The following is a 22,994-nucleotide window of genomic DNA, read 5'->3' on the forward strand; positions in this document are numbered from 1 at the left end:
GATAGACTTTATAGACTTTCATATATAGGATTAATGTCATAATCCGAAGCTTCAATTTCCTTTAGAAACTTTGATATGCGTACACGACCTGTGTTTGTCCCCTGACTGTCATTTACAAAGAACGTGTGATTCCAGAAATGAACTTTGGAACTTTGGAGAAGGCGGTAATTGTCTAATTATTGTCGGCGACTTCCAAGAAATGATCAGTGTTATTGGTTCCCGATATCCTCTCGTCCATCAGGAGAGGGAAACACGGACAAGACAAAGAAGGTGTCAGGACCATCAACGGAGACTTAGAATTAACACACTAGTAGCGGAATCAGAGGGGGAACTTCACTCGCATACTAACTAGTACTTTATATGAAAGGGTGTTTGTCTTAAAGATAAAATAATATATTTCAAGAAAAAAGAATTTTCTGTTTACTCGAAACACCTGTTGATGCTGTTTGAGAAAAAATTGTTAAAAACGTTTATTTTATTCCCAAACTTTCCGTCTGTCTGTTCAAGACAGATAAAAGTGGAACTGTCTGGGATTAGCGGGTTTTAATAATCGGATTAATCGGTGCACGCCGGATTATTTTCCTAGCATTTTAGGGAGCCGCTGACGTTTGGGAGGGAGGAACAGGGCAGCGAGAGCGAGCAGTTACCCGCACAATCGCTCGCTGATTGTTGTTCTATTTCCCTGTTGTAGCTGAGTAGGCAAAGCTCTCTGTATAAGTCTGTCCGGCGGAAAAAAAACTGTCAAAATATAACAGTCGATTCACGCGGGGGTCCGTCATTATGTAGTGGTTCTGGAGTCCGAGGAGTCAGCATTACATCGTGCGCAAAGGAACGGAAAAACAGCAAGATGGAATTGTACTTAGTTCTTTTCCTGGGATTGATCTCGAGGTAAGATTCACAAGGTTTTAATTTATTTTATTTCTTCGTAGAGTTTTGATCGGATATCTTAATTTCAGCAATCATTCCAAGAACTGCCCCGTCTTGAAGCGATCTAATATTACTCCTTTATTTCAAAAGTCATAAAGATGTTTTAAAACTTGTACAAATGCGTTATGAAGGGGTTTAGTACATGTATATTTTGGGAATAGGATCATGCCTTTCTGATAATTTTTACATGCATGTACAAGTGCAAAAACACCTGCAGTAGGCTTATTTCACCGGCGAAACAGAAAAACGCAACATGTTTCCATGTCTAGAAGCTACGGTTGCTGAGGGGAGGTTGTTTGAAGTTGAGAATGCATATATACTAATGGGTCTACGGATATTTTAGTACGACCCTGCGCTAATGTCTTACTCTTTCTATTAATTGCTGCATTCTGTCTCTCATTAATTGCTGCATTCTGTCTCTCATTAAACTCTGCAGGATCGGAGGAGTTAGAAATATAACACTAATCGCTCATCAAGCACCATTCTAGTGTAACGATGAGTTTCTGACAAGTACCGAGCAATGCTTTCGAGTATATATTTTATTTATTGTTCTACACTATTTGATACTAAGTAATATGTAGCACATAATTTAGTAAGTACTATACTTCTTGGTATTGCGTTCTTAAATTCGCATCGCTCGGTGTGAAGCACTACGTAAGAACTCTGCCTATTTCTATTTGATGATATCTACAGTTTTGCTCACAAATATCACAGGTTGGAATAGAACGAGCTGGGACAATCAAGACATGCAATAAAACTGTAAATAGCTATCAGACATGGAATCTACGACGATCCGGCGGTATGGGTGGGGGATGTTAGGGACCGGCGAACCGCAGACCCCCTGTCTCGCGTGCAGAAAAGATTGGCACTCGTTGTTAACACTGAGATCTGGCGGCTCGTGCCAAAATCATCACCCGATGCGGGGGAGGCCAGGTTACGCCATTACCTTCACTACAGATTAAATGGGGCGTCAGAGAAATTTTATTGTCTTAACAAAGTGTTAATCTTTAACATCATTTCGTTGTGTTAATCATTAATATTTTCTAAATAGTCATTGATCTAGTGTTAGTCATTAACATAGTGTTAACATTTTAAATGTTAATAATATTAACATTGTGATAATTATTGTGTTAACAATGTGTGTGTAAACATCTGTTAAGGTACTTGAGATATCTTGACCTTTCATATCTTTGACCCGTATGCTTTAGAACTGTGTAGGACATTGTGTATTTTTTAATTAAGCTACATGTAGGTTGCAGCAAATTATTTCAAACATTAGAACGAGACTCATATCTGTGGCTGTCGGGAATGCTAGGATCTTGACATGACTTAATTTCGGTATATAAGCCGGCATGTGGATATCATGTATAATACGTAGGTTGACACGTGTTGTGTTACGTCCTCAATCCACACACGCCCCCCCCCCCCCCCCCCCCCCCCCCCGTGGACGATGCTCCCTGTACCAGTACAACTCAACATACGGGTCCCTGTTGATTCTGCAGTTACATGTAAGGCGTTGTCAGAAACAAAACGTTAACTGGAATATTTTTGTTAAATAAAATTTCCAATAGCTTTTTCTAAACTTTTAGTTTGAATGGGAGACTTTATTTCATTTTTCATATCAATATTTAAAATTGCAATAAAGTAACGATATACTACCCAAACTTAGATCCTAGAATGCCTAAATCTCATTTAGTGATAGTAGTTCTGAGTTTGTAGGATCAACGTTAAAGCAAGATAGTAAAAATGATCAAATCTAACCCGGACATCGGATCAAACATCACGTTTCACGTGACAATTCCTGCAAAAACTCTAGCCCATGGAAGCTTGGACAATATTGGACTTCGTGATATTGTTAATTACCGATCTGGTCTATTTCCTAAATCACTGTGCTTTTATATAATTGAGTGGGGATTGTTTGTGTAGATTTTGGACAATGATCTCCTTGTACAGATCGTGACCCTAATAAAAGTCAATTCCATTAGATCTCCTAATATTTCCTTCCAAAACATTTGTTCTGGAGTGCTATACAAACTAACTTTTTCAACAAACAAATGTCTCTCAGAGAGAGAGAGAGAGAGAGAGAGAGAGAGAGAGAGAGAGAGAGAGAGAGAGAGAGAGAGCCAATTATAAATATTTTTTTTCAATATTTCTGTCATTATTTCATTTAAAACCAAACAATTTTCTCTCTTCCTCAAATCAATCGACAGCGATAACGCTACCCCCCCCCCCCCCCAAAAAAAATCCCTTAACCATAGAAAACCTAGTCAGTAACAAACAAATGGTGATCTTCTGCTAGACATTTATAAAAACATACAAATAATTTGTAATAAGCTCTCAGGACGAGGTGAGTCAATAATCGACTTATCTTCAAAACATTATCCCTTTATCTAAATGTAACACAATTATGACTATTTTACGACGATTGGAATTTTTATTAGAGTTGATGGGTCCGACTGCGTGGAAGACCATGCTGCCAGCAACATTGAGCGTACCGTTAACATCTCAGCACTCAGTAACGGGGGTCTCACATTGTGAGATAAAGTGTCATCATCTCACCGAAACAGCCAATTATACGGAGATAGTGAGATAAAGCACCATCTCACTGAGGTCGGCGGTTATAGCGCCCATGTGCTATATAGCGAGCCCTATGTCGTGGTCTCATGAGCCGGCCTCTGATAACAACAGGCAATAAAAAGCTCGAGTTTATCTGAAACAAGTTTTAAAGCGAGAGATTTGAGTTTTAACACCAAAGTTCAAAGGCAGCCACTAACACCTTCAATAAAGTAAAAAAGCTGATATGTACGCTAGCAGAGTTATATTATCAGAATTCAAGTTAATATCCTGTTATTTTAACATGTATGTAACATCATGTATGCGGGTTCTCTTAAATTCTTGAACACCGCCTTGTTCTCACTATTTACAACTTGGGCGAACCCTGAAAAATCCTTGAAACGTTTACATGTACCACTTGAAACTTGTTAGTGTGGAAGTGCTTGGTGTCAACCCGCTACTTTATCCGAATTTGATACCTTTAGAGTCGCACCATTAAACAAGTCGGGACCTCTCTCGGTTGAAGTGTTTGTGTCTCGGATTTTTTTGTGATGGCTAGTGGCCGTGTAACCCAAACAACTTCCCGAGACGGAGACACCAGATGTGGCTATCATTGCCCGCTCTGTTTACTCTGTTTATCGTACCCCGTCTCCTCACTGTTGCCTCAGCTGACCCCAATTCACACAAAGCTGCTGGTGGTTGGCGTGTGGCATCTCTGTCATTTCTCAGTTTGGAGCTGATCGTAATCAGTGTAAGGATGTTTGCTATTTTATGCATAAAAAACACTCGACAGAAGATTCAGAACATTTCTTTATTGATAAAAAATAAATCATTACAATACTTAATATACTAGTTTATTTTTTTCTGATCAAGCGAAAGATCATTTACAATATGATTTGACGAAAAAATTGAATTTCACAGGGGTATTTATTTACATACTGTGTTAATGTAAAGATGTATATGGTTAATTAAGGGGATAAATGAAAGAATGTGTCATGCTTCAGTTAAACATGAAGTAAAGAATATATATGTTAAGCAAAGGGATTTGATATTGATTTGAAGTTTACGTACATATGCTTAGAATGAAGGGCTCAACATTTCTGTCTAAACACAAGAAAGGACAGACGGGAATGCTCTTGAGATTCATGTTAAACTACGTTATGAGATAGTTTTACTAAAGAGTACAAACTCGAAATGAATGTATCTCAGGATGAATTGAAGACTCTTGATTATGTTAATGCTGTCAGATCACTTAAACAAATTAGAGAAGCAGTGTGGCTCACTCTCCTTAAACACGTACTACAAATGACATAGATACGGGGATTGAATCGGTCGTTCTGTTCATTGTAGCGCCTTCCCTTTACGTTAGCCTCATCCCTATTTCAAAACCTATATCAAGCAGTAAGTGGTTTACCTGTGAATGCAGCCGCCAGAAGAGCACGACCAGGCAATTATTTTCATTATGTGGTTTTATTTGTTTTGTCATTAGCTCTCCACACTATCTCTCCAATCGCGTTTTTTATTCTCGGAAAGAAATGGGTTTTTTGGCGGAGGGCCGTAACATTAACTAAACTTGCAGGGCATGTTTTGATAGATAAAACAATTGCTTATTACATGTAAATCAAAATATCGTGAGGTCTTTGCCGGTAAAACGTTTGAACTCCTTCTGATCTTAACGATTTGGTACATGATGTAAGAAGCGAAGCATTATCTTGGAACATAATCAGTCAATGTCTAAGTAAACACCTAACAGCCTAAACCGGACGCCTGCGGAATAATCTCCCGGGATATCAACTACTTCATTGCTCGTATCGATCAACTTTAACCAAAATTTTCTCTACGAGTTTTTATTGAATTATAATTTTCACGGATTCTTATCGGACTGAAAGATTACTGGAATTTTTATCCTAATAATAAATGAATATTCTTTAAACTTCTGCTATTGAAAGCAATTTGAGTTGTCGAACTAAAATAAAATCGCTGCAAGATAACAATTCGTTATTTACTTTTTATTATAAAAAGAACGCTAAACCAAGATCAACATGTAAAAATATTACTTTTCTTAATTACATATTTAAAGGCAAACGCGCTTTTGTAAACTAAAGCAAACGCGCTTCTGTAAACTAAAAGAACATGTAAATCAATTTTTGTTAAAATTTAGGATAAATACTAGACACGTGTACATATACACTTATTCATCTCATTCTCATGCGCATTGTTTTTCAAAATGTCATGTTTCAATCAAAAACTCAGGAAAAAACAGGTTTTACGGGAAAACCGACATGGCATTATTTAGAGTCTAAACTTACGTTTTATATTTAAAAAATTAATTATGTATGCGGAAAATGCTTTAGTCAAGATTCACAACATTTATATTGTACTTTTAGAATAACAAATTTAGTATTTTTGTTATAATTTGTGGTAATTTATGTTGAAAGTTAACAAAAACGTTCTGAATCCGATGTATCCATTTTTGTAAGATTGGAGGTTGGGGATTCTAGCAGTAATTAGAGGCAATAACTGTAATTAGTATGTCTACTTGTTGTTTGAAATTCTAAGAAGATGACGAGGGAAAGTTGCTTCACTTCAATTTAATACCAAGTACACCCAAGAGTGAAACTTGAACTGTGTAAGTAATAGAAATATTTCGGTTCATTGAAATAATTCTCGGTAATTACTGAATGAGGCAAATGTTTTAGGAATAAACAAAAGTGAAATAGTTCTAACTAGGATACACGTTTTACTGTCTTTTAATGAAAGAGTAATCATTTCTCACATTACTTACAAACAAAAGGCCTTTGATAAGTATATCACAAAAAAGACAGAGCAATGAATCAATGTGTACGGTCTAAATGTATCTTGCACAGTTCGGCTTCGATATCGGAGTTTTTACCCAAACTAAACCAAACTTTGTCTGTTGTAAATGCAGCATTTTACGGCATATCTATTAAAAGACACAACATTGCCCTATTCCCAGGCCTGTATTAGCAATATGGATAAACAATGATGCATTCATGACTTCCTTACCACCGCTGTTGTTTATTGGGTAATGATCCAATGTAAATCGGGTCTATTTTGATTTAAACATAAGCTAATGTCTCTGGTTCTGTGAACTGCCGTGTATTTACTGTCTATGTATTGTATCATGTCTGCAGTCAATTCGGAGGATCCAAACAATCTTACCATACATTAAATACACGTAAGACAAATTTGTGGTTCATTTTTCTTGGGGTGTGATCTTGATTCGTAAATAAAAATTATTGCCAATTTTGATTAAAACTTGTCGGGAAATTAGTTTAAAATCGTTATCAATGCAAAAAATACATTTTTAATCAAAAGTTAAAAGCTTATTTTTAATTCGTACAATATTAAGGGTAATTTTCGCTTGAAACCTGCATTTGATCACAACTGTTTTAAGGACTAATTTTAAACGGCCTCAAATATTGCATTTTACTATTACAGCAAAAGTAACACTTTATATGGCATGTTTTTTAACAAACAGAAAATCTACTTTAGTGTATCTGTGTTTAATTAGTGTGAGTACTTATTGAAGACGTTTATAGAATGAAAAAAAAATAAAATAAGTTTTGAAAGAAAAAATGTTAAAGTTTCATTGATTCAGATGGGGAAAATGTTCTAAATTGAACAATCCCTGGGATTTTCTGTTAATATGAGTATCAATGAACATGCACTTGTAAATGTCTAGCAAACAGACGATCCTGTATTGTCTTTAGGTAAAAGCGTAGGCCCGAGCTGTATAGATTAATAAAACATCACTTCCCAACATGCTCAGGTCTTATTTTACATGACGTATATAGGATGCGCAGTGCGAGTATTTGCAACAACAACAACAAAAATAGCAACAACAACCAAAACAACAACAACAACAACTATCATAACAACAATAACCAGTATCCGCACCATAGACGACAAGTGAAACAACAACATCATCACCTGCATATGGTGGTTTTGTCACTCAGTTAATTTGATAGACAAGGGCATGCTCTTCGTATGAACAGTTTCTATGGCGAGGCAATCCACTGACAAACAAGTTGATAAAACAGGACTATAAACAGTTTCGTTTTAAGTCATCTTTTTGTAATTTCTATGATCGATACAACGACCTTGTCAGCAAATACAATCTTCCACTGGGTCGCATGCTCACTCCTCCTAGGCACCTGATCCTACCTTTATCTTTCAAGAGGTCCGTGTTGCTCTGCTTTGAATTTGTTTTTTGTTTTATGGATTTTTGAGATGGTTGACACTTTGTTATTGTCATTTTTTCATAAAAAGATCAAATGTAATTCGCATTATCGTGTTCGAAAATTCAAACCAACCAATAGGAATTAAATATATTATTAAACTATAGGTTCTCAGGCACGGCAGGACAACAGAAAAGCTACATCGCTGAATCCGCCAATGTGTTCACAACAGCCTTCCTGAAGTACAACATGCACTTTCGGCCCTACAACGAGTCGGCCAATCCGCTCCTCATCAACGTCCGGTTGGACGTGGTGAAGATTCTGGACGTGAACATCGAGGATTCCCGAATGACATCAATTGTGGACATTCGGAAGGTTAGTGTAGAACCAACCAAAGGGAGACCAACCATTTCTCTCCTTCTTTTTGATAAAATATAGTAGTAAATAAAAAGTGTAAATGTGATCACTGACATAAGAGTTAACATCTGCAAGGGATAGTGATAAATTTATATTTTTGTTGATGTTTTCAGCAATGGGTGGACGGTCGGCTATACTGGTACTCTGACCTCATCAAATACGTCACAGTAAACAGTAGCGAGGTTTGGACACCGGACGTCTACTTCCTCAACATGTAAGTCAACATATTCTGTCACAAAGCGTCTTAACGATACAGTATCATAATCCATTAAACGTCTATTTAAAATGTTGTTCCGAACCCGGTAAAGCTGATTCATTAGAATTAGAATCTCGGTGGCAAATATAGTACTAGATTTATGATAAAAACATAATATTGTTCAATAATGTACGGACAGGATAGGGATGATATATACCTGGTTTGGTAAATAAAAAATCCTGGTCGGTGCAAACAGAGCCGGGGTATGACTGACAGGATACCACTCCACAGTGTTACCCAATGCTCTGGGATTTCTTTCCATATGTTACTGATTTTTAAATACAAAATTCCAATTGATTAGACTAGTGTATCTTTACCATTGTTTAAAAACATTGATGCATGGATATTGTATCTTTTCATTCAGGGAATCTCAGCCGGAAACTCTCATTAACCCGCGGTTCCTGACGATTGAGTCCACCGGAAGGGTTGACTGGTTCCAGCGGATCAAGCTCCTCACCCCCTGTAGCTCGGAGCCCGACACTCCCGGGAATCTGACTTGTCCGGTCACGTTCGGCTCCATGCAGTTCCCCAGTAGTGAACTTGACCTTAACAATATAGAATGTGACTATAACAGTGAAAACAACAAACGGTTTAACGTCACTTCCGTTTATAAAGAGGAAGTGATGGAAGACTTACCCGGCGCGCCTTTTGATATTAGAACGATAAAAAGAGGAAGTTGTGTAGTCAATTTGTTTATTGACATGGAAGCAAGGAAAAAAGAGCAGGAAGCGTCTTACAAATATTCAGCTCAAAGGAGTTCTATGAATTCATCGTCGGTTAATGTTATAGCAAGCGTTTTCGTGACCGTGATGCTTTCTCTTACAAGCATGTTAAGAATTTAGCGTTCCATAAACTTGCCTAGATATATAAATACTTCATTCAGAACACGGCATGTGAAATAAAATAGTTAACTTTGAATAAATATTTTGAAGTTTTCATGGGGACACACTTTAGTACTCACGTTATAGTTGCCTTTCTAGTTTGCGCCGATTATTACTACTGTTTTGACTATAGAACCTATAAATGATTTATGTAATTGATATCGTCCAGTTATTATAAGCATTTCTTTGTCTCCCAAAATACATGTTCCACTGAAATACCACTTAAAAAAGTTTTTTAATTAGATTACTACTTACGGAAAACATCTGTTCTTCCAATGCGTGGAAAAATGGAGTCCAGTCTTTGATGTCAGTTTAAGAAATAATTTTTTCTGCCTTTTGAAACGCTTGCAATTGAAATGATTGAAATCAGCAGATAGTCATTTCGGGGAGGGTCACTCTAACATTAAAAGAATGACTAGTTTGGTCATTCTGATATTGCTGATGCTGAAACAAGGCTCTCAGCAATATCTAGGGCACCAAATATCAAACAGATGCTGTTTGACCCTTTACTTTATACCTAAGTGCTAGTACTATTATACCAACAGGCAAAAAGTTATAATAAAAGCATTGGTAGAAAGTGTTTATCAACCGTTTTGTTAAATTAAATTAATCTTGAGCAACTGCCTATTTAAATGTCATCTCTTTTTTAAAAATAATAAAGTACTAATAAATAAAGTGTTGCTTGTTGTCACTTTTAATTTCATACAGAGAGAGAGAGAGAGAGAGAGAGAGAGAGAGAGAGAGAGAGAGAGAGAGAGAGAGAGAGCTAGAGCTAGAGAGAGAGAGAGCTAAAATGCATACATTTAAATATTCAATTATTTTCACAAAAAAAATTGTATGCTTAGATCTATGTATGGTGTAGATAATATTATGACAGTTTACGTGGACTATGATTGATTTAGGAGGAGGGGTAAAATGGTTGTGCTTTGTTTCCTATCTGATTACTTTACTATTAATACTAATTAAACACATGTGTTTGGGGTTTATTTCTTTTGGCAACGCTTGTGATGCTTTTAAAAGCAAACATACTAGTATACCTTCCATTAAAAATATGCAGATTCCATGCAATAAGACAAGACTTAATCTGTTTATTATTTTTTTAATTACTAGTAATACCTGATGACACGAATATATACATGTAACATTTAATTAACCTGGCATTTTTCATTAAAGCATTTTGAAGTGTACATTGATTCCAAAGGCACAGGTCGAACTATTATTTAAAACTGTGACCATGTTACATTAAATGTACTATTATCCGCCCATGTTGATTTAAATGGTCATTGGAAATCATGGGTGGCTTTGAATATAAATTGAAAATTAAGTTTCCGATAGCCCGTTCCATTGCAGCGCTATAAAAACAGTGTAGATCAACAATGTATATTGGAAGAGAATGTTAATGACTAAATCATTTAATTGTTATTTAGTGAATATTCTGCATGCTTATTCAGAAAAACCGTGTGTGATTGGGAGTTTAAACCGACGGATTAATCCCGAATCCATTACACAGAGGACTGCTTTTGTGTACATGTATTAAAATTGATCAAGATTTTTAAGCAGATTGTGTCCCAATGTTTTGGATTACTCGGGGGAACATAATCACCAGTGTATCTCGGTGTCGTTTTCGTTGTGTTTTCAGTCTAATCTTTTGGTGGAATAACTGTTTCTTATTGAGGAAATCGAGATCACCAACACTGAGTTTCTGACGGTGTCATTGTCTGTGAAATACAAACAGCCACACTTCTCCAGCAGTCCAGTGGGTGATACTCCGTGATAGAGGCTGGTATAGTGTAGTTTATAAGAGATACTGGACTTGTCAGAGTCACCATGACCGCTCCTTCCGCCCCTATCGGGTGGTCGTCCACCAGAATGAATCTACACTTCAAGCCCGTGACGCCCAAGAAGCGGGAGACCGGAATGTACTACAACCTCCACAAAAACGTCAAAAAGTCCTTCCTCCCCAAAGAGGTCCAGAACATGGAGACCCAGAGCGTGGACCTGGCCAGACGGATTCTCCACCGACAGCGCCAAAAGTCGCTCCGGATCTCCCACGACAAGTACCGCCAGATCGCCTCCCAGGGGTCGTCCAGATTCACCGTCTTGAGTGACGAGACGGGGTTGGGGTCTTCCAATTACGAGGACCTGTCCAGAAGCCTGTATCTTCCTCCCGTCGGGCGCCCCAAACCGAACACACCCATGACCCCTGGGTCACGCTATACCGCCGATGACGTTCGAAGCATTGTCGATAGGCTGTCGACGTACGATCCGTCCAAGGTTCCGGAGTCTCGGGGACAGTTCGTCAAACTCCCCGCGCCCATCGTCTACAAGAAGAAGTACAGCGAGGACGAGGTACAGTCTATCGTGGACAGGTTGTCGGACTATGATCCGTTGAAAGGTCCAGCTGAATCCCGGGGAATCCCCACCATCGTCCGCCGAGTGCCGCGACAGAGCATGGTCCCGCCTCAAAAATGTACGTCTGACGAGGTTGAGGATATCGTGGAGAGACTGTGTAGGGTTCATTTCGATGCACCCCTCAAAGAACCGCGCTATGTCCCCACACCCTATCCCCTGAGTGCCCGATCGTAAATTGTAAAAAGAAGGAAAAAATATTTCGCGGGAAAACTCACAGCTACGGAAAAGATTTGACGGGAAGGGTATTGATGACCATGAACGTCTTGATGTGTTTTGTGGTCTGTGATTCAAATTCGTGACGTCATGGAATTGTATGTAATGCTTGTTTTCGGATTTAGTGATTCCGGTTTTGAATTTCGCAAATCTACAAGATTGGAAAACACAATGGATCATCTGGTTTTGTGCAGGGTCAATAGAGTTCTACGAATAGGCTGTGAATTTTCTCCTTTCGATGACGATGTGTTCTGTGGATTTCCGAGCGGAAGCTCCTCGGTTGTGCCGTTAGTTGACTCTTTATGTTTCTTCATTTTGTGTACAAGCACCGATCTAGTCTTCAACAACGATTGTGGAAAGTGCTGCCTTGGCTATCCACCATTCCAAGAAGCAGATAGAGAAAAGCTCTGTCATACAGCGCCTTATCAACTTAGCTAGCCATGATATTTCTGTTAAAAATTACTCTTTTGACATTTCGCCACCACCGGCATTCTTTCAATATGATTGTATAAAATACGTGTGTATTAAATATTCAGTTTTCTTGTGGTCGTTGCATAGAGTGGAGTGGGCACCTAAGTTTACTTAATTTAAAGCTATATGTATACCCGTTGATTTATCATTGTACTGGGCTTTTTTTCACTTCGTGATATTTACATATTCATCATATTTTGCATATAGAGTGTGTGAAAAGCTACTGCAGTAACACTGCAACACACACAGGGTACTGAAAAGTTAAAATGACGAGTTTTATTATGACGTCACAAACGTTAAACGCTGTATGACATCTTTTTAGAACCGTTTTAACAAGAGCTTGGACTTTCGGTAGGATGTTTTTATCTAGTTGGCTCATCAAAACAAGCTGTCAAACATTGACCTCCTTTCTTCTTATTCGCTAAGAGAACGTCATTAATATTCTTAAAATTCGGGCATCGAACCGTTCTTTCTCTCAAAGAATGGGCAGTTTTTCCGATTTTCTCCTTTACATAGACTGTCAAAACCTTGCTCTGCTGTGTGAAACTGACGCTGTTTCAGCGAAATATACATCCCTGGATGAAGTCGGACGAGTGTTATTGCGTTCGATGTATGCATATCTATTAGCCAATGGCTGGGAAGTTAACTATTAGTAGACCCCGCCTTCATCAAATCAGAGTTTATTAGTCCAAGCTCTCGTTAAAACGGACCTAAACCTTTACAATCCATATAACATTTTATATAATTGGATTGCCATGCACCTAGTAGAACCTCTGTCGGTTATTGTCCAGTATATATCATGCTGTTTACTCTGTCAATCGGGGGTGGGTGGAGTTATAAAACTGTATGATGATATAAATTACTAGTAATATGCCTTGCCAGATTTTAATTTCGGGGCCATTTGTTCAATGGTATTTTGATATGAACGGCGTACACTGCGCCCATGCAAAAGCGTTGGCGTCTTTTAATATTATTATACATGTAGTACAGAAACATACCTATATACCTACAAAAAAAACTTCTCGACCATAAGCGTCTCGGTACTGAGTAATTTGATGCAGAACATATAAACAGCCATTTTATGACTAAATTCATTAAATTCAAATCTAAAAACGTTTATTCATGGATTTTTAAAAGTGCAAAGCTTACACCCAAACCCTTCATACTTCTGAAGTGCAAGACACTTAGGGGAATGAACAGAAACATAAGGCCACTTTCCACTAAACCCTCGTCCCTGAGTGTGATAGAGAGAGCCCTCGTCCCTGAGTGTGATAGAGAGAGCCCTCGTCCCTGAGTGTGATAGAGAGAGCCCTCGTCCCTGAGTGTGATAGAGAGAGCCCTCGTCCCTGAGTGTGATAGAGAGAGCCCTCGTCCCTGAGTGTGATAGAGAGAGCCCTCGTCCCTGAGTGTGATAGAGAGAGCCCTCGTCCCTGAGTGTGATAGAGAGAGCCCTCGTCCCTGAGTGTGATAGAGAGAGCCCTCGTCCCTGAGTGTGATAGAGAGAACCCTCGTCCCTGAGTGTGATAGAGAGAGCAAGCTGTCGCCATAGTTATCAATGCTTTATTGTCTCTCATGGGAAATGTATCATAAAAATGAAAAAATATATGGATACTACAGGTATATATAAATATCAGACAACTGATTAACATTATACAAATAAATCAATTATATGGATGAAGGAGAGAGGTTTCCTCTGAATTGATCATACAATACATATATATTGTTAGACTCATCAACAGAACTTAATCTACTGATCTCTTCATTTGTCCATCTTTCCACAGGGACCAAGTCCTTTTTAACTTTAATTTCAATGTTACATTAAAATTAATGCTAAAACAGGCTTGGTCCCTGTGCATCATTCGTACATTAACAATTGTCAAAATCACTCAGAATGGATGCAAAGATCTTTAAACAGAAAATCTGTCGATATTATCCAGTTTATTCAAATTATGACATTTCCTCTATAAAAAAAAACAATTTAAAATGTAGAACAACCAATGATAGAATGCAGATAATTCATGAATTAAAAAATAATGAGATAATCCAATGGCTGATCATACAGCAAGAGGAATCAATGATAGCTAGATGATTGGAATGTGAGGTATAAAACTCTATAAGTCTATACAAAGAGAAGTCATTGCATACAAAATATATCAACAGATATCATATACAGGATTTGAGTCAATATAAAAGTCGCATGGCTATAAAACTGGTTCCTTACAAACAATGGGATAAACTGGTTCCTTACAAACAATGGCACTGTTTTATACATGTCATATTTATGTATTTACAATGAATGGTGAAGTCATAAAAAACATACATACATGCTTTCATTCATTCAGGCTTTAGCTGTAGCTCAGGCACCTTAATTAATAATTTTTGCTTTCTGCCTTTTTTTTCATAAATTTCTTATGTAAATCTCTAAAAAAAATTCTTTTGAATTCATGCTGTATAATAATTTTACATGAAGGATAACTGATCCTCCAAACATTTCAGAAAAATGATAAATATGGATTGGTATACCACTCACACAAAACTGTTTATAAATTCTTTCTTCTTGCATAGTTGAGATAACATACAATGTCTGTTTTGTCTGTGTGTCTCTCAGTATCTCCGGTCAGGATAATCCTGTTTTAACTTCCGCTTGAAATCTCGGGATGCCAGGACGAGAGTTATGGCGGAGAAGAGCGTGAAGAATGCGGAGATGATGAAGAATCCATAGGCCCAAGACAGATAATTCTGGTCGGGGCGCGGAACCCACTGACGATCCTCCTTCTTAATTCCAAAGATAATCGCCTGAATAAGGATTAGGACCACTGAAAGAGACAAAGGGAGATTATCATAACTCTTGGTTAAGAACTAAGATCAGCAAACAAGAGAATGACAGATATTAAATAACCTTTAAAAAGGGTTTTTTCACATGGACTTAGTAAATAAGTTCTGATAAAATATGATTTGGTATTTAAATTGAGTGAGTACACAATTCCAGTACATATTCAGATATTCATATGCCCCCCAAAACCAAATAGGATTTTAATTTTACAAAATCTAGACCTGTCAGACTTCTGCTAATAGTTAATGCTTTACTATGTCCTAGGTTAGAGTTTCCACCACTTTTTTAATCAATTTTCCTTAAACGATGCACTTGTCTACAGGTTAAAAAAAGTTGAAGTCAATGTAAGGAAAAATGTCCAATATTTCCTCTGTGACAAGTCATCTATAAAAATTCACATTTATCAAATGAGAATTTTAAATGAAAAATCTTATCATCATCTTTTTATCTTTAAAAAAGTTCTCAAAACACCCCATCCAGTTTTTCAACATTATGACCCTGCATTTTCCTGTCAATTGCAATCCCCATAGACTAATTAATTGTAGCTCTGTCCTTTAACCTGATATGATAGAAGGGGGAGGTAAATGGAGTTCTGGGAATCTATTTTTTATTTCAGGGAATGAATGTAGTTCTGACCCATATGTATATATTCAAGTTAAATTTTAATCTTTCTTTTAGCCATGAAGGTGCATAAGGGCTTTTGGCAGTTGCTGATAACCACTGTCTTTGGTGCTAAGCAGATGTGAGTCATTCACTCCCCCAGAATATAGGTAAACTCCATATTTCAGCAAGTTGGACTGAGACAAATTAAATAAAGTGCCTTGTCTTGGGGCACAACACACAACAATGAGTAATCCAGGCACCCCTTGAACTAGCGACCTTATGGTTACTAGCCTGTGACCACTGAAACATGTGTTCCATGCATATGTATTTATGAAAATCAAAATATAAATATCGAAATATAAAAAAAAGTGAAAAAAACCCCAGAATCTTGGACAGAGTTTAGTTATGGAGAGTTACCCATGTTGTGAGCTTACCTATAAAGAAGTACACAAAGCTGCCACCCATCAGTATGACCTCGTGGAGATATTCCGGGAAATAGTTCAGAACAAGAAGGATGAGGATTATCGTGGTGATGAACTGGAACAGGATACAGGTGCTGGCGATCACCTGACACACGATGAACCACGCTGAAAAGGAGAAAATAAAATAAACACACGATGAACCATGCTGAAAAGGAGAAAATAAAATAAACACCTGATGAACCATGCTGAATTGGTCAAAAATGAAATAATATATAAACACACGATGAACCATGCTGAAAAGGAGAAAAAATAATAGATAAACACACGAATCAATTTACATTATACATGATGAACCCTGCTGTGGAGAAGCAGAGAGAATGTGATAAAATATAAAAATTTTATAAATCAGGATAAATCATTAATTAAGCTGTAAGGGTCTAAGGGAACAACAAGAATCAAATAAACATGAAGCTACAAAATTACACAACACATGAATACCGTATTGAAAGAATGCAGAAAAGATCAAACTGCTGTAGAAAATCAATTACAACATAGCAACTGTGAGCAAAATAATCCTACAAAATGCTTCATCGTGTTCATTGTGAATGTCTATGTGTATACCAACATAAAACTTAGCACTAAAACAGGTTGTATGTTGTAAATGACAAAATTCATGTATTAGTTACCTCAGCACCATAATCTGAGGAAATTCGAGTAAAATACCGGAAGACAAATCATTTTTAAAACATCGAGAGCGTTTCGTTTGCAATTCTCGTGGATATATCACTTGGAAAGCATTGGTTAGCATAACATAAGTATAAAATCTTACGTGGCGAGAGCCATTCCCAAATCACACGATACTGATCGGAGAAGATGTACCAACAACCCTTGTAGCGTTTTCCATTGTAGTCCTTCCAAAACGTGTAATCATTGAAACAAAATTCCCAAAGTCCCGCCTTCACGAAGCGACTGTCTGCTTTAGTGAATGACTCCACCCAGTAAGGACTGGCGAAAGATACCACCATAAAGGTGAAAGCTACTATCGAAAAACCCAAGGCGATCACAGACTTCGCCATTTTGTTTTCAAATCGCCTCCATTAGATCATCTACCTGGAATGTCAACACCTTTGGACGAGTCCAAATTTGAATCGTAGGGGTTAACAACATTACAGGTGTACGTGCTATTGTATAAAAAATAAAAATTGTTAGTAATTATGAAAAAAAATCGACACATGCCCCTGTCTACATTTTTCCGGAAGATCGTGTTTATATAAAATGTGTTTTCATTTAACAAATGTATGTAAATTATATACATACTGCGCTGCGCTTTTCAGGGAGGCAACTCTAGTGCCTAAACACTCGACGTAATATATATATTTTTCTCAAATAAAAATAAATACCCATAACTAATAATACACACGTTATATTTTTTTTAATAATTAAAATAAATACCCCATAACTTATAAAATATAGTGTATTTGTTTTTCATTATGAGAAATATTTATATAATGCAGGTGTTTGTGGGTTATTCATCTTAAATTACATGTTCTGAAATTGAAAAAAAAATACTTGATATAAAAAATAGCGAATAAAGAAAAATATACATGCAAGTTAGATGAGAGCAACATGAAAGGCACATTATTTCAGAATTGAATGTGGTACATTTAAATATTACAATTCATTTGGTAGAACTTGCGACATGAATTGTGTGGAAGATGAGATTTATTCACGACTGAATCCATGATTACAAAATCAATGTTGTTATATTGACAATTTTTCTCAAATGTTTTAAAATGAAAACTAACTAAAACTGTAGCTTAATAGAAATTTTCAATGGTTTTTAATTTCTTCTATAATATTGGTCATTTTTTAATCGCTATATTCTCGAAGACCCAATCAGCAAGAATTTTAGTTTGGTCAACAGTGGGCCTTATTAATTACTGTAATAGAACTACATTAGTAATAGAAGAGCAGGAAGGAACTAAAGCAGGCTCAAACTCGGGACCCTCTACCGACTGAGCAAAAGGAGTGCTACAGTACATGTAGAGCGCGGCAGAACTGAGCCTATTATATACACACTACTCTAATTTTATAGTATAACAGTACAAACTACAACCTTACAGAATATAAAATAAATGTTTATAAATGACATAAGTTTTGTCAAATTTAGTTTTAATATATTTTCTCACCAATGATATAAATGGCACGATCGAGGACAATTTATAATATTTAAGGAAATGATATACTTAAAAAATATATTTTCACTGGCACAGACATTGTCTCAAGCCACGGGTTTTGAGTCCATTCTATTTCCACATTTTATTTGTGGAAATAGAATTGACACCACACCCGTGGCTTGGGACAATGTGGCACAGAATGAAGACGACTCCCGTTTTATTTTGGTCTAAATTTCTATATATATTTGTGATGGAAGTGATATATTTAGTGGTAGGAACAATTTCAGGGAAACAATGGTCCCCACAGGAAAATCTTGACAAACAGGGAAAGAAACAAAACAAAATTCTATTTCATTTATCATTCACCGGTTATAGCAGCCTAGACGTTTATTTTCCGACCACGGAATGGCTTTGTCTACTCTGAACAGATCTTCTCGAGTGTAAGTACACAAAAAATTTAATCTTATCAAATCATTAGCCAGTGGCGGATCCAAAATTAATGATGGGTGGAGGCCGGGGGTCAGGGGGCCGCTTTGAGGCCTCAAATGGGTCCAGAGCAAAGTTTCCAGGATTTCGTGTTTTTTTAAAACACAGTTTAAAGCTATTTTAGCTTTACTTGACATAAGATCATTTAATAACAGCAAAAACTGAATTTCTTTGGTTCTAAAAGGCTCTGCTATGATTACAAAAGCATTATGAGCTGCAATTTTGATGTCGGATAATTTATACAAAAATTAGTTTATAAACTTTTGTCAGTCGTGTTTTAGTGGGCAAAATCTATTTGGAGGTCCCGGTTGAAGCAAAATTACATTAATTATTGTCATCCTCTTCAAAATTTGGTTTATTATATTGAAATCTTTCTTAAAGCTGCGTGGTCTGATTTTTGGCATCTTCGCTAGCCAAGGGTTTTCGGTCCACTTTGCTCCCCATAAACCTTGGACCGAAAACCCTTGGCTAGCGAAGATGGATTTTGGGGTTAGTACGGTATAAAATTATTTATATACAAACCAATTATCTTAGAGGTTATAGACTTTCACCTATTTACACCAGCAGAATCGGCCTTCTTTCAAAGCTAGAAATATTCCACAGGCAGGCACGTAGCATCGTTCTTGAAAGTGGGGGGGCCAGACCCATCCAAAAAATCTTGACAAGCAAAGAAGGAAAAAAAGGAAATTCAAAGTTTCCAAAAATCTTCAAAATCCTAATCCGTGGGGGGGGGGGGGGGGGGGGGGGGGGGGGGGTTGAGACTAAACTATACTTCCAAAAAAAAAAATCCTTCTCTACCAAATTTTTGTTCCCTCCAAATCATGAAATTCCTAATCCGTGGGAATGGGGGGGGGGGGGGGAGGTAACTTCAATTTGACTCCTCATTTCCTTATTTTCATATCAATTTTTTACTTACTTCCAAAGAAGTGGGGGGGCCAACTCCATTATAATTCATTTTTTTATATGTAAATTTTAAAAAATTTGTTCCTGCGAGAAAAAGTGGGGGGGCCAGGCCCCCCCTGGCCCCCCCTGATGCTACGTGCCTGACAGGTGCTTGGGGACGGGCAACCTCCAATCCAAACCCTATTTTGAGCCCCCCCCCCTCCCCCCAAACCCGAGAATAATTTTTTCATCATTCAATTTTTGAATCATATGTTGATGTATGCCACACTAAATAAATTCAAAATTATAGGTGTGTGTGTGCCGTATTTGGAGTAAAATTGAAATCTTATTCCCTTTTGTGATCTGAAGAATGTCAAAGTCGTAATACAATCATACTCGCCTCGTCATCGGAGGCACTCTTGTATGTATGTTTTTTTTGGTAAAGAAATATTGTATAACAATTTCTCACTGAAATATATATGGCTTAATTGACCGGGAAAACTACTGCAATGTATATTATGTTACACATACTCAACAAAACTATCGTTTAAAAGCGTGCAAAAAATTGATGTAAAATCGGATCAAGCAGCTTTAAAAATTGCAGCAAAATGAATTGATGAAAATTACAGCTAACTTCTAAAAAAGATTGTTTGTACGGGTACAATTTTTGTTAATATTTATTCCAAAATAGGTACATATATTTAATGACTCGTAATGTTGTGCTTACAAAGAAAAGAAACGCAAAATGGCAGTGTTCTTCCAAAATACCAGGGTATACATAATTTTAATTTATCAAAATTATTTTTATCAGTGAGACAGGAATACAGCGTATGTCGGAGTCTGTGTTTGTGGTACTGTGTGAGATATTGGGGACCTCACAACAGGTGGCTATAAGGAGGGAGACAGTGGACATCACAGAGATGCTGGATAGACGAGTGACACCTACTGATCGACACATTGCGATGGTGAGTGGAAGTAGGAGAGAAGGTTTCAGACTGAAGGGATCAGATGTGGACTGGATGTTCTGGCCAAACAACCACCGAGTGATCATGGACATGTCTCAGTCTGAGTATTATAACAACACAGCACAAAAAGCCTTGATTCTCTCTGACGGTTCTGAGAGTCCACCAGGATTCACTCTACTTCTACTTCTGACACCAACAATATGCAGTAAAACAGTCCAATCAGCATGTGTCAAAATGAATGGCAGAGTCTATATATCTAGTTCTATACACAGACAATTAACTTGTTCTGCAGTATTTTCTAATTCTACTGTACATGGACCCTGTGGTAGTGGTGCAATTGGAGTACAAGAATATGACACTGCTTTCTGTTTTGTTTGTGACTTTTGGCCTCCATCTGCCTCTTTATGGATAGACAGATGTCACTCGTGGCCTGGCCCAGAAGTTGTCAATGACATTGTCAGAAGTGGATGTCACTTTGTAGCAATAGGGCACCCGTTCGGGCCCCATGAAAATGAAGAATGGAGATTTTCTTATTCTCAGGCCGAATATAAACTAGTATACTCAATGAACCACTCTCAGTTTTTGACATATGGATTGTTAAAATTATTTTTAAAAGAAGTTATTAATCAACAATCAGAAGAAACCAATAAACTGCTGTGTTCCTATCACATGAAGACAACAGTTTTTTGGGCGATACAACAAAACACACAACCTCACTGGTGTCCACAAAATCTCCTGGCCGGTTTCTGGGTCTGCTTTAAACTCCTCCTTAAATGGGTGTATAAGGGGATCTGTCCCAACTTTTTCATCCCCCAAAACAACCTGTTTCTGACAAAGGTCCATGGCTCAGCACAAAACAGATTATTCCTACAGTTACATGAATTGTACAAGAAAGGTCTGGCCTGTCTGTTACAGAGTCCCTCTATCAGGTCCCACCTCATTGATGTCCTGTACCATCCCAGACTTTTTATTTGTGTAGATGAAAAACTAATCGCGCCTGAAATCATCACTGATGTTGAACTTTTTTTGGCGATCCTAGAAAGCATGCGTAATCAGCACTTAGCAGATCTCTATCATTGTATGAAATGCCTTATCACAGTACAACATTTAATAGCTTCACCCCTGACAGAGTGTCAAATCATCAAACTACAGACACACACAGCGGACAATTTTAAGAACATTGCATTTATTCTAAAAAACATGCAAATTAATTCAAGTGACAACAAACATACGTATATCGCTGACCAAATGTCCCTCCACATGCTAAAACTAGCAGCCACGTTTGGGTTTCTTTCAGACATGTTGTACATTGCCATGTATTATTACAAGACATTAAGATACAGGGAAGCTATATCTGTTATAGAGATGTCAAAGGTCAAGTTAGCACAGCCATATGTGATGTCTATGAGCCATGAAGACATAGAGAGGTATACCGAGGCTGTAGGGGGGCAGTCCTGGTCTACTAAGTTGAGACTGGCTGTTGCGTTTGATATAGAACTTAGCACTGCTATCTGTTTTATCAGTGAAATTATACCAGAACAACAGTCTGTTCGACAGAACAAGGGTGGTGCATTATATATCCCAGTGTTTGTAATGTTACACTTTCTAGAGTTCTTATGTTACAGACACATTGACACAGCATTATCACAAGCAGCTCTAGATGAGCTACAGGTCCTGGTCCACCATAATCAGGGGCTGTATACACGTGATATGCGTAGAGGCATCTCCTGGGAGATCCTGGGGATCTGTCAACAGATCACAGGGGACCTTCAGGCTGCTCTATACTCATACCAACAGTCACTTATCACACAGGGTCCACGCAGCAAAATAAAAACAGCTACACAGAAAAAAATACAGGACATAATGGAGATAACCGCACAGTAAATAGATACATACAGTTCGATGTTTTTGTTTTGCACAAACACTATTGCGGCCATCCATTGGGAATATGTTGTAACATATATTACAATATGTATTGTAATACATATTATAATACCCGGTATATTCCCAATGGATGGAAGTTTTTTGAAAATTTTTACAAGATTGGAGTAATTAATTGATTTATTGCTTGCTAGGATGAACCGTATTGTCACATGTATTCCAGCTTAGTAGGAATACATCAGATTGTAGTATGTTAAACAAATTTTTCAACAGTTTCCTTTCAAAAATCTCCCATTTTTACGTTTAATTGTGCCATAGCCATGGATGAGTTCTTCCGGATTTCTGGTTCAAAGAAATTTTAAAATTGGTACAGATTGATCTTTATGAGACAAAACATTTTAAACAGAATGTCG

General features: G+C 37.4%; 3 protein-coding genes across 3 annotated transcripts; 2 read left to right on the plus strand and 1 right to left on the minus strand.

Annotated features, from left to right (window-relative positions):
- Positions 1-12,402, plus strand: LOC128181829 (uncharacterized). Its single transcript, XM_052850373.1, has 5 exons — positions 1-888; positions 7,850-8,057; positions 8,213-8,313; positions 8,720-8,944; positions 11,057-12,402. Exons 1-5 carry the CDS (start codon positions 848-850, stop codon positions 11,820-11,822), a joined length of 1,341 nt encoding a protein of 446 aa, XP_052706333.1. The 5' UTR covers positions 1-847; the 3' UTR covers positions 11,823-12,402.
- A 1,474-nt stretch (positions 12,403-13,876) lies between these two features.
- LOC128181818 (uncharacterized) lies at positions 13,877-17,316 on the minus strand. The gene is made up of 3 exons (XM_052850362.1): positions 17,020-17,316; positions 16,203-16,355; positions 13,877-15,148 (listed from the first exon to the last, which is right to left on the minus strand). The coding sequence occupies exons 1-3, from the start codon at positions 17,264-17,266 to the stop codon at positions 14,937-14,939; spliced, it is 612 nt and encodes a 203-aa protein (XP_052706322.1). The 5' UTR covers positions 17,267-17,316; the 3' UTR covers positions 13,877-14,936.
- Positions 17,317-18,772: 1,456 nt separating this feature from the next.
- On the plus strand, positions 18,773-22,710 carry LOC128166285 (uncharacterized). Its single transcript, XM_052831404.1, has 2 exons — positions 18,773-18,807; positions 20,547-22,710. Exons 1-2 carry the CDS (start codon positions 18,773-18,775, stop codon positions 22,582-22,584), a joined length of 2,073 nt encoding a protein of 690 aa, XP_052687364.1. The 3' UTR covers positions 22,585-22,710.
- The last annotated feature ends 284 nt before the right edge of the window (positions 22,711-22,994 follow it).

The sequence above is a fragment of the Crassostrea angulata genome, chromosome 1 (assembly GCF_025612915.1).
Source record: "Crassostrea angulata isolate pt1a10 chromosome 1, ASM2561291v2, whole genome shotgun sequence".
NCBI lineage: Eukaryota > Metazoa > Mollusca > Bivalvia > Ostreida > Ostreidae > Magallana > Magallana angulata.

What these genes read in the sequence shown, in the direction of transcription:
- LOC128181818 (XM_052850362.1), bottom strand. Translation starts at nt 17,266, where the DNA reads ATGGCGAAGTCTGTGATCGCCTTGGGTTTTTCGATAGTAGCTTTCACC. An exon ending in TTGGGAATGGCTCTCGCCAC is followed by an intron (nt 16,356 to 17,019) that starts GTAAGATTTTAT and finishes TCTCCTTTTCAG; the next exon opens with CGTGGTTCATCGTGTGTCAG. An exon ending in CTTTGTGTACTTCTTTATAG is followed by an intron (nt 15,149 to 16,202) that starts GTAAGCTCACAA and finishes TGTCTCTTTCAG; the next exon opens with TGGTCCTAATCCTTATTCAG.
- LOC128181829 (XM_052850373.1), top strand. Translation starts at nt 848, where the DNA reads ATGGAATTGTACTTAGTTCTTTTCCTGGGATTGATCTCGAG. An exon ending in CAATTGTGGACATTCGGAAG is followed by an intron (nt 8,058 to 8,212) that starts GTTAGTGTAGAA and finishes TGATGTTTTCAG; the next exon opens with CAATGGGTGGACGGTCGGCT. An exon ending in GACGTCTACTTCCTCAACAT is followed by an intron (nt 8,314 to 8,719) that starts GTAAGTCAACAT and finishes CTTTTCATTCAG; the next exon opens with GGAATCTCAGCCGGAAACTC.
- LOC128166285 (XM_052831404.1), top strand. Translation starts at nt 18,773, where the DNA reads ATGGCTTTGTCTACTCTGAACAGATCTTCTCGAGT. An exon ending in CTGAACAGATCTTCTCGAGT is followed by an intron (nt 18,808 to 20,546) that starts GTAAGTACACAA and finishes TATTTTTATCAG; the next exon opens with TGAGACAGGAATACAGCGTA.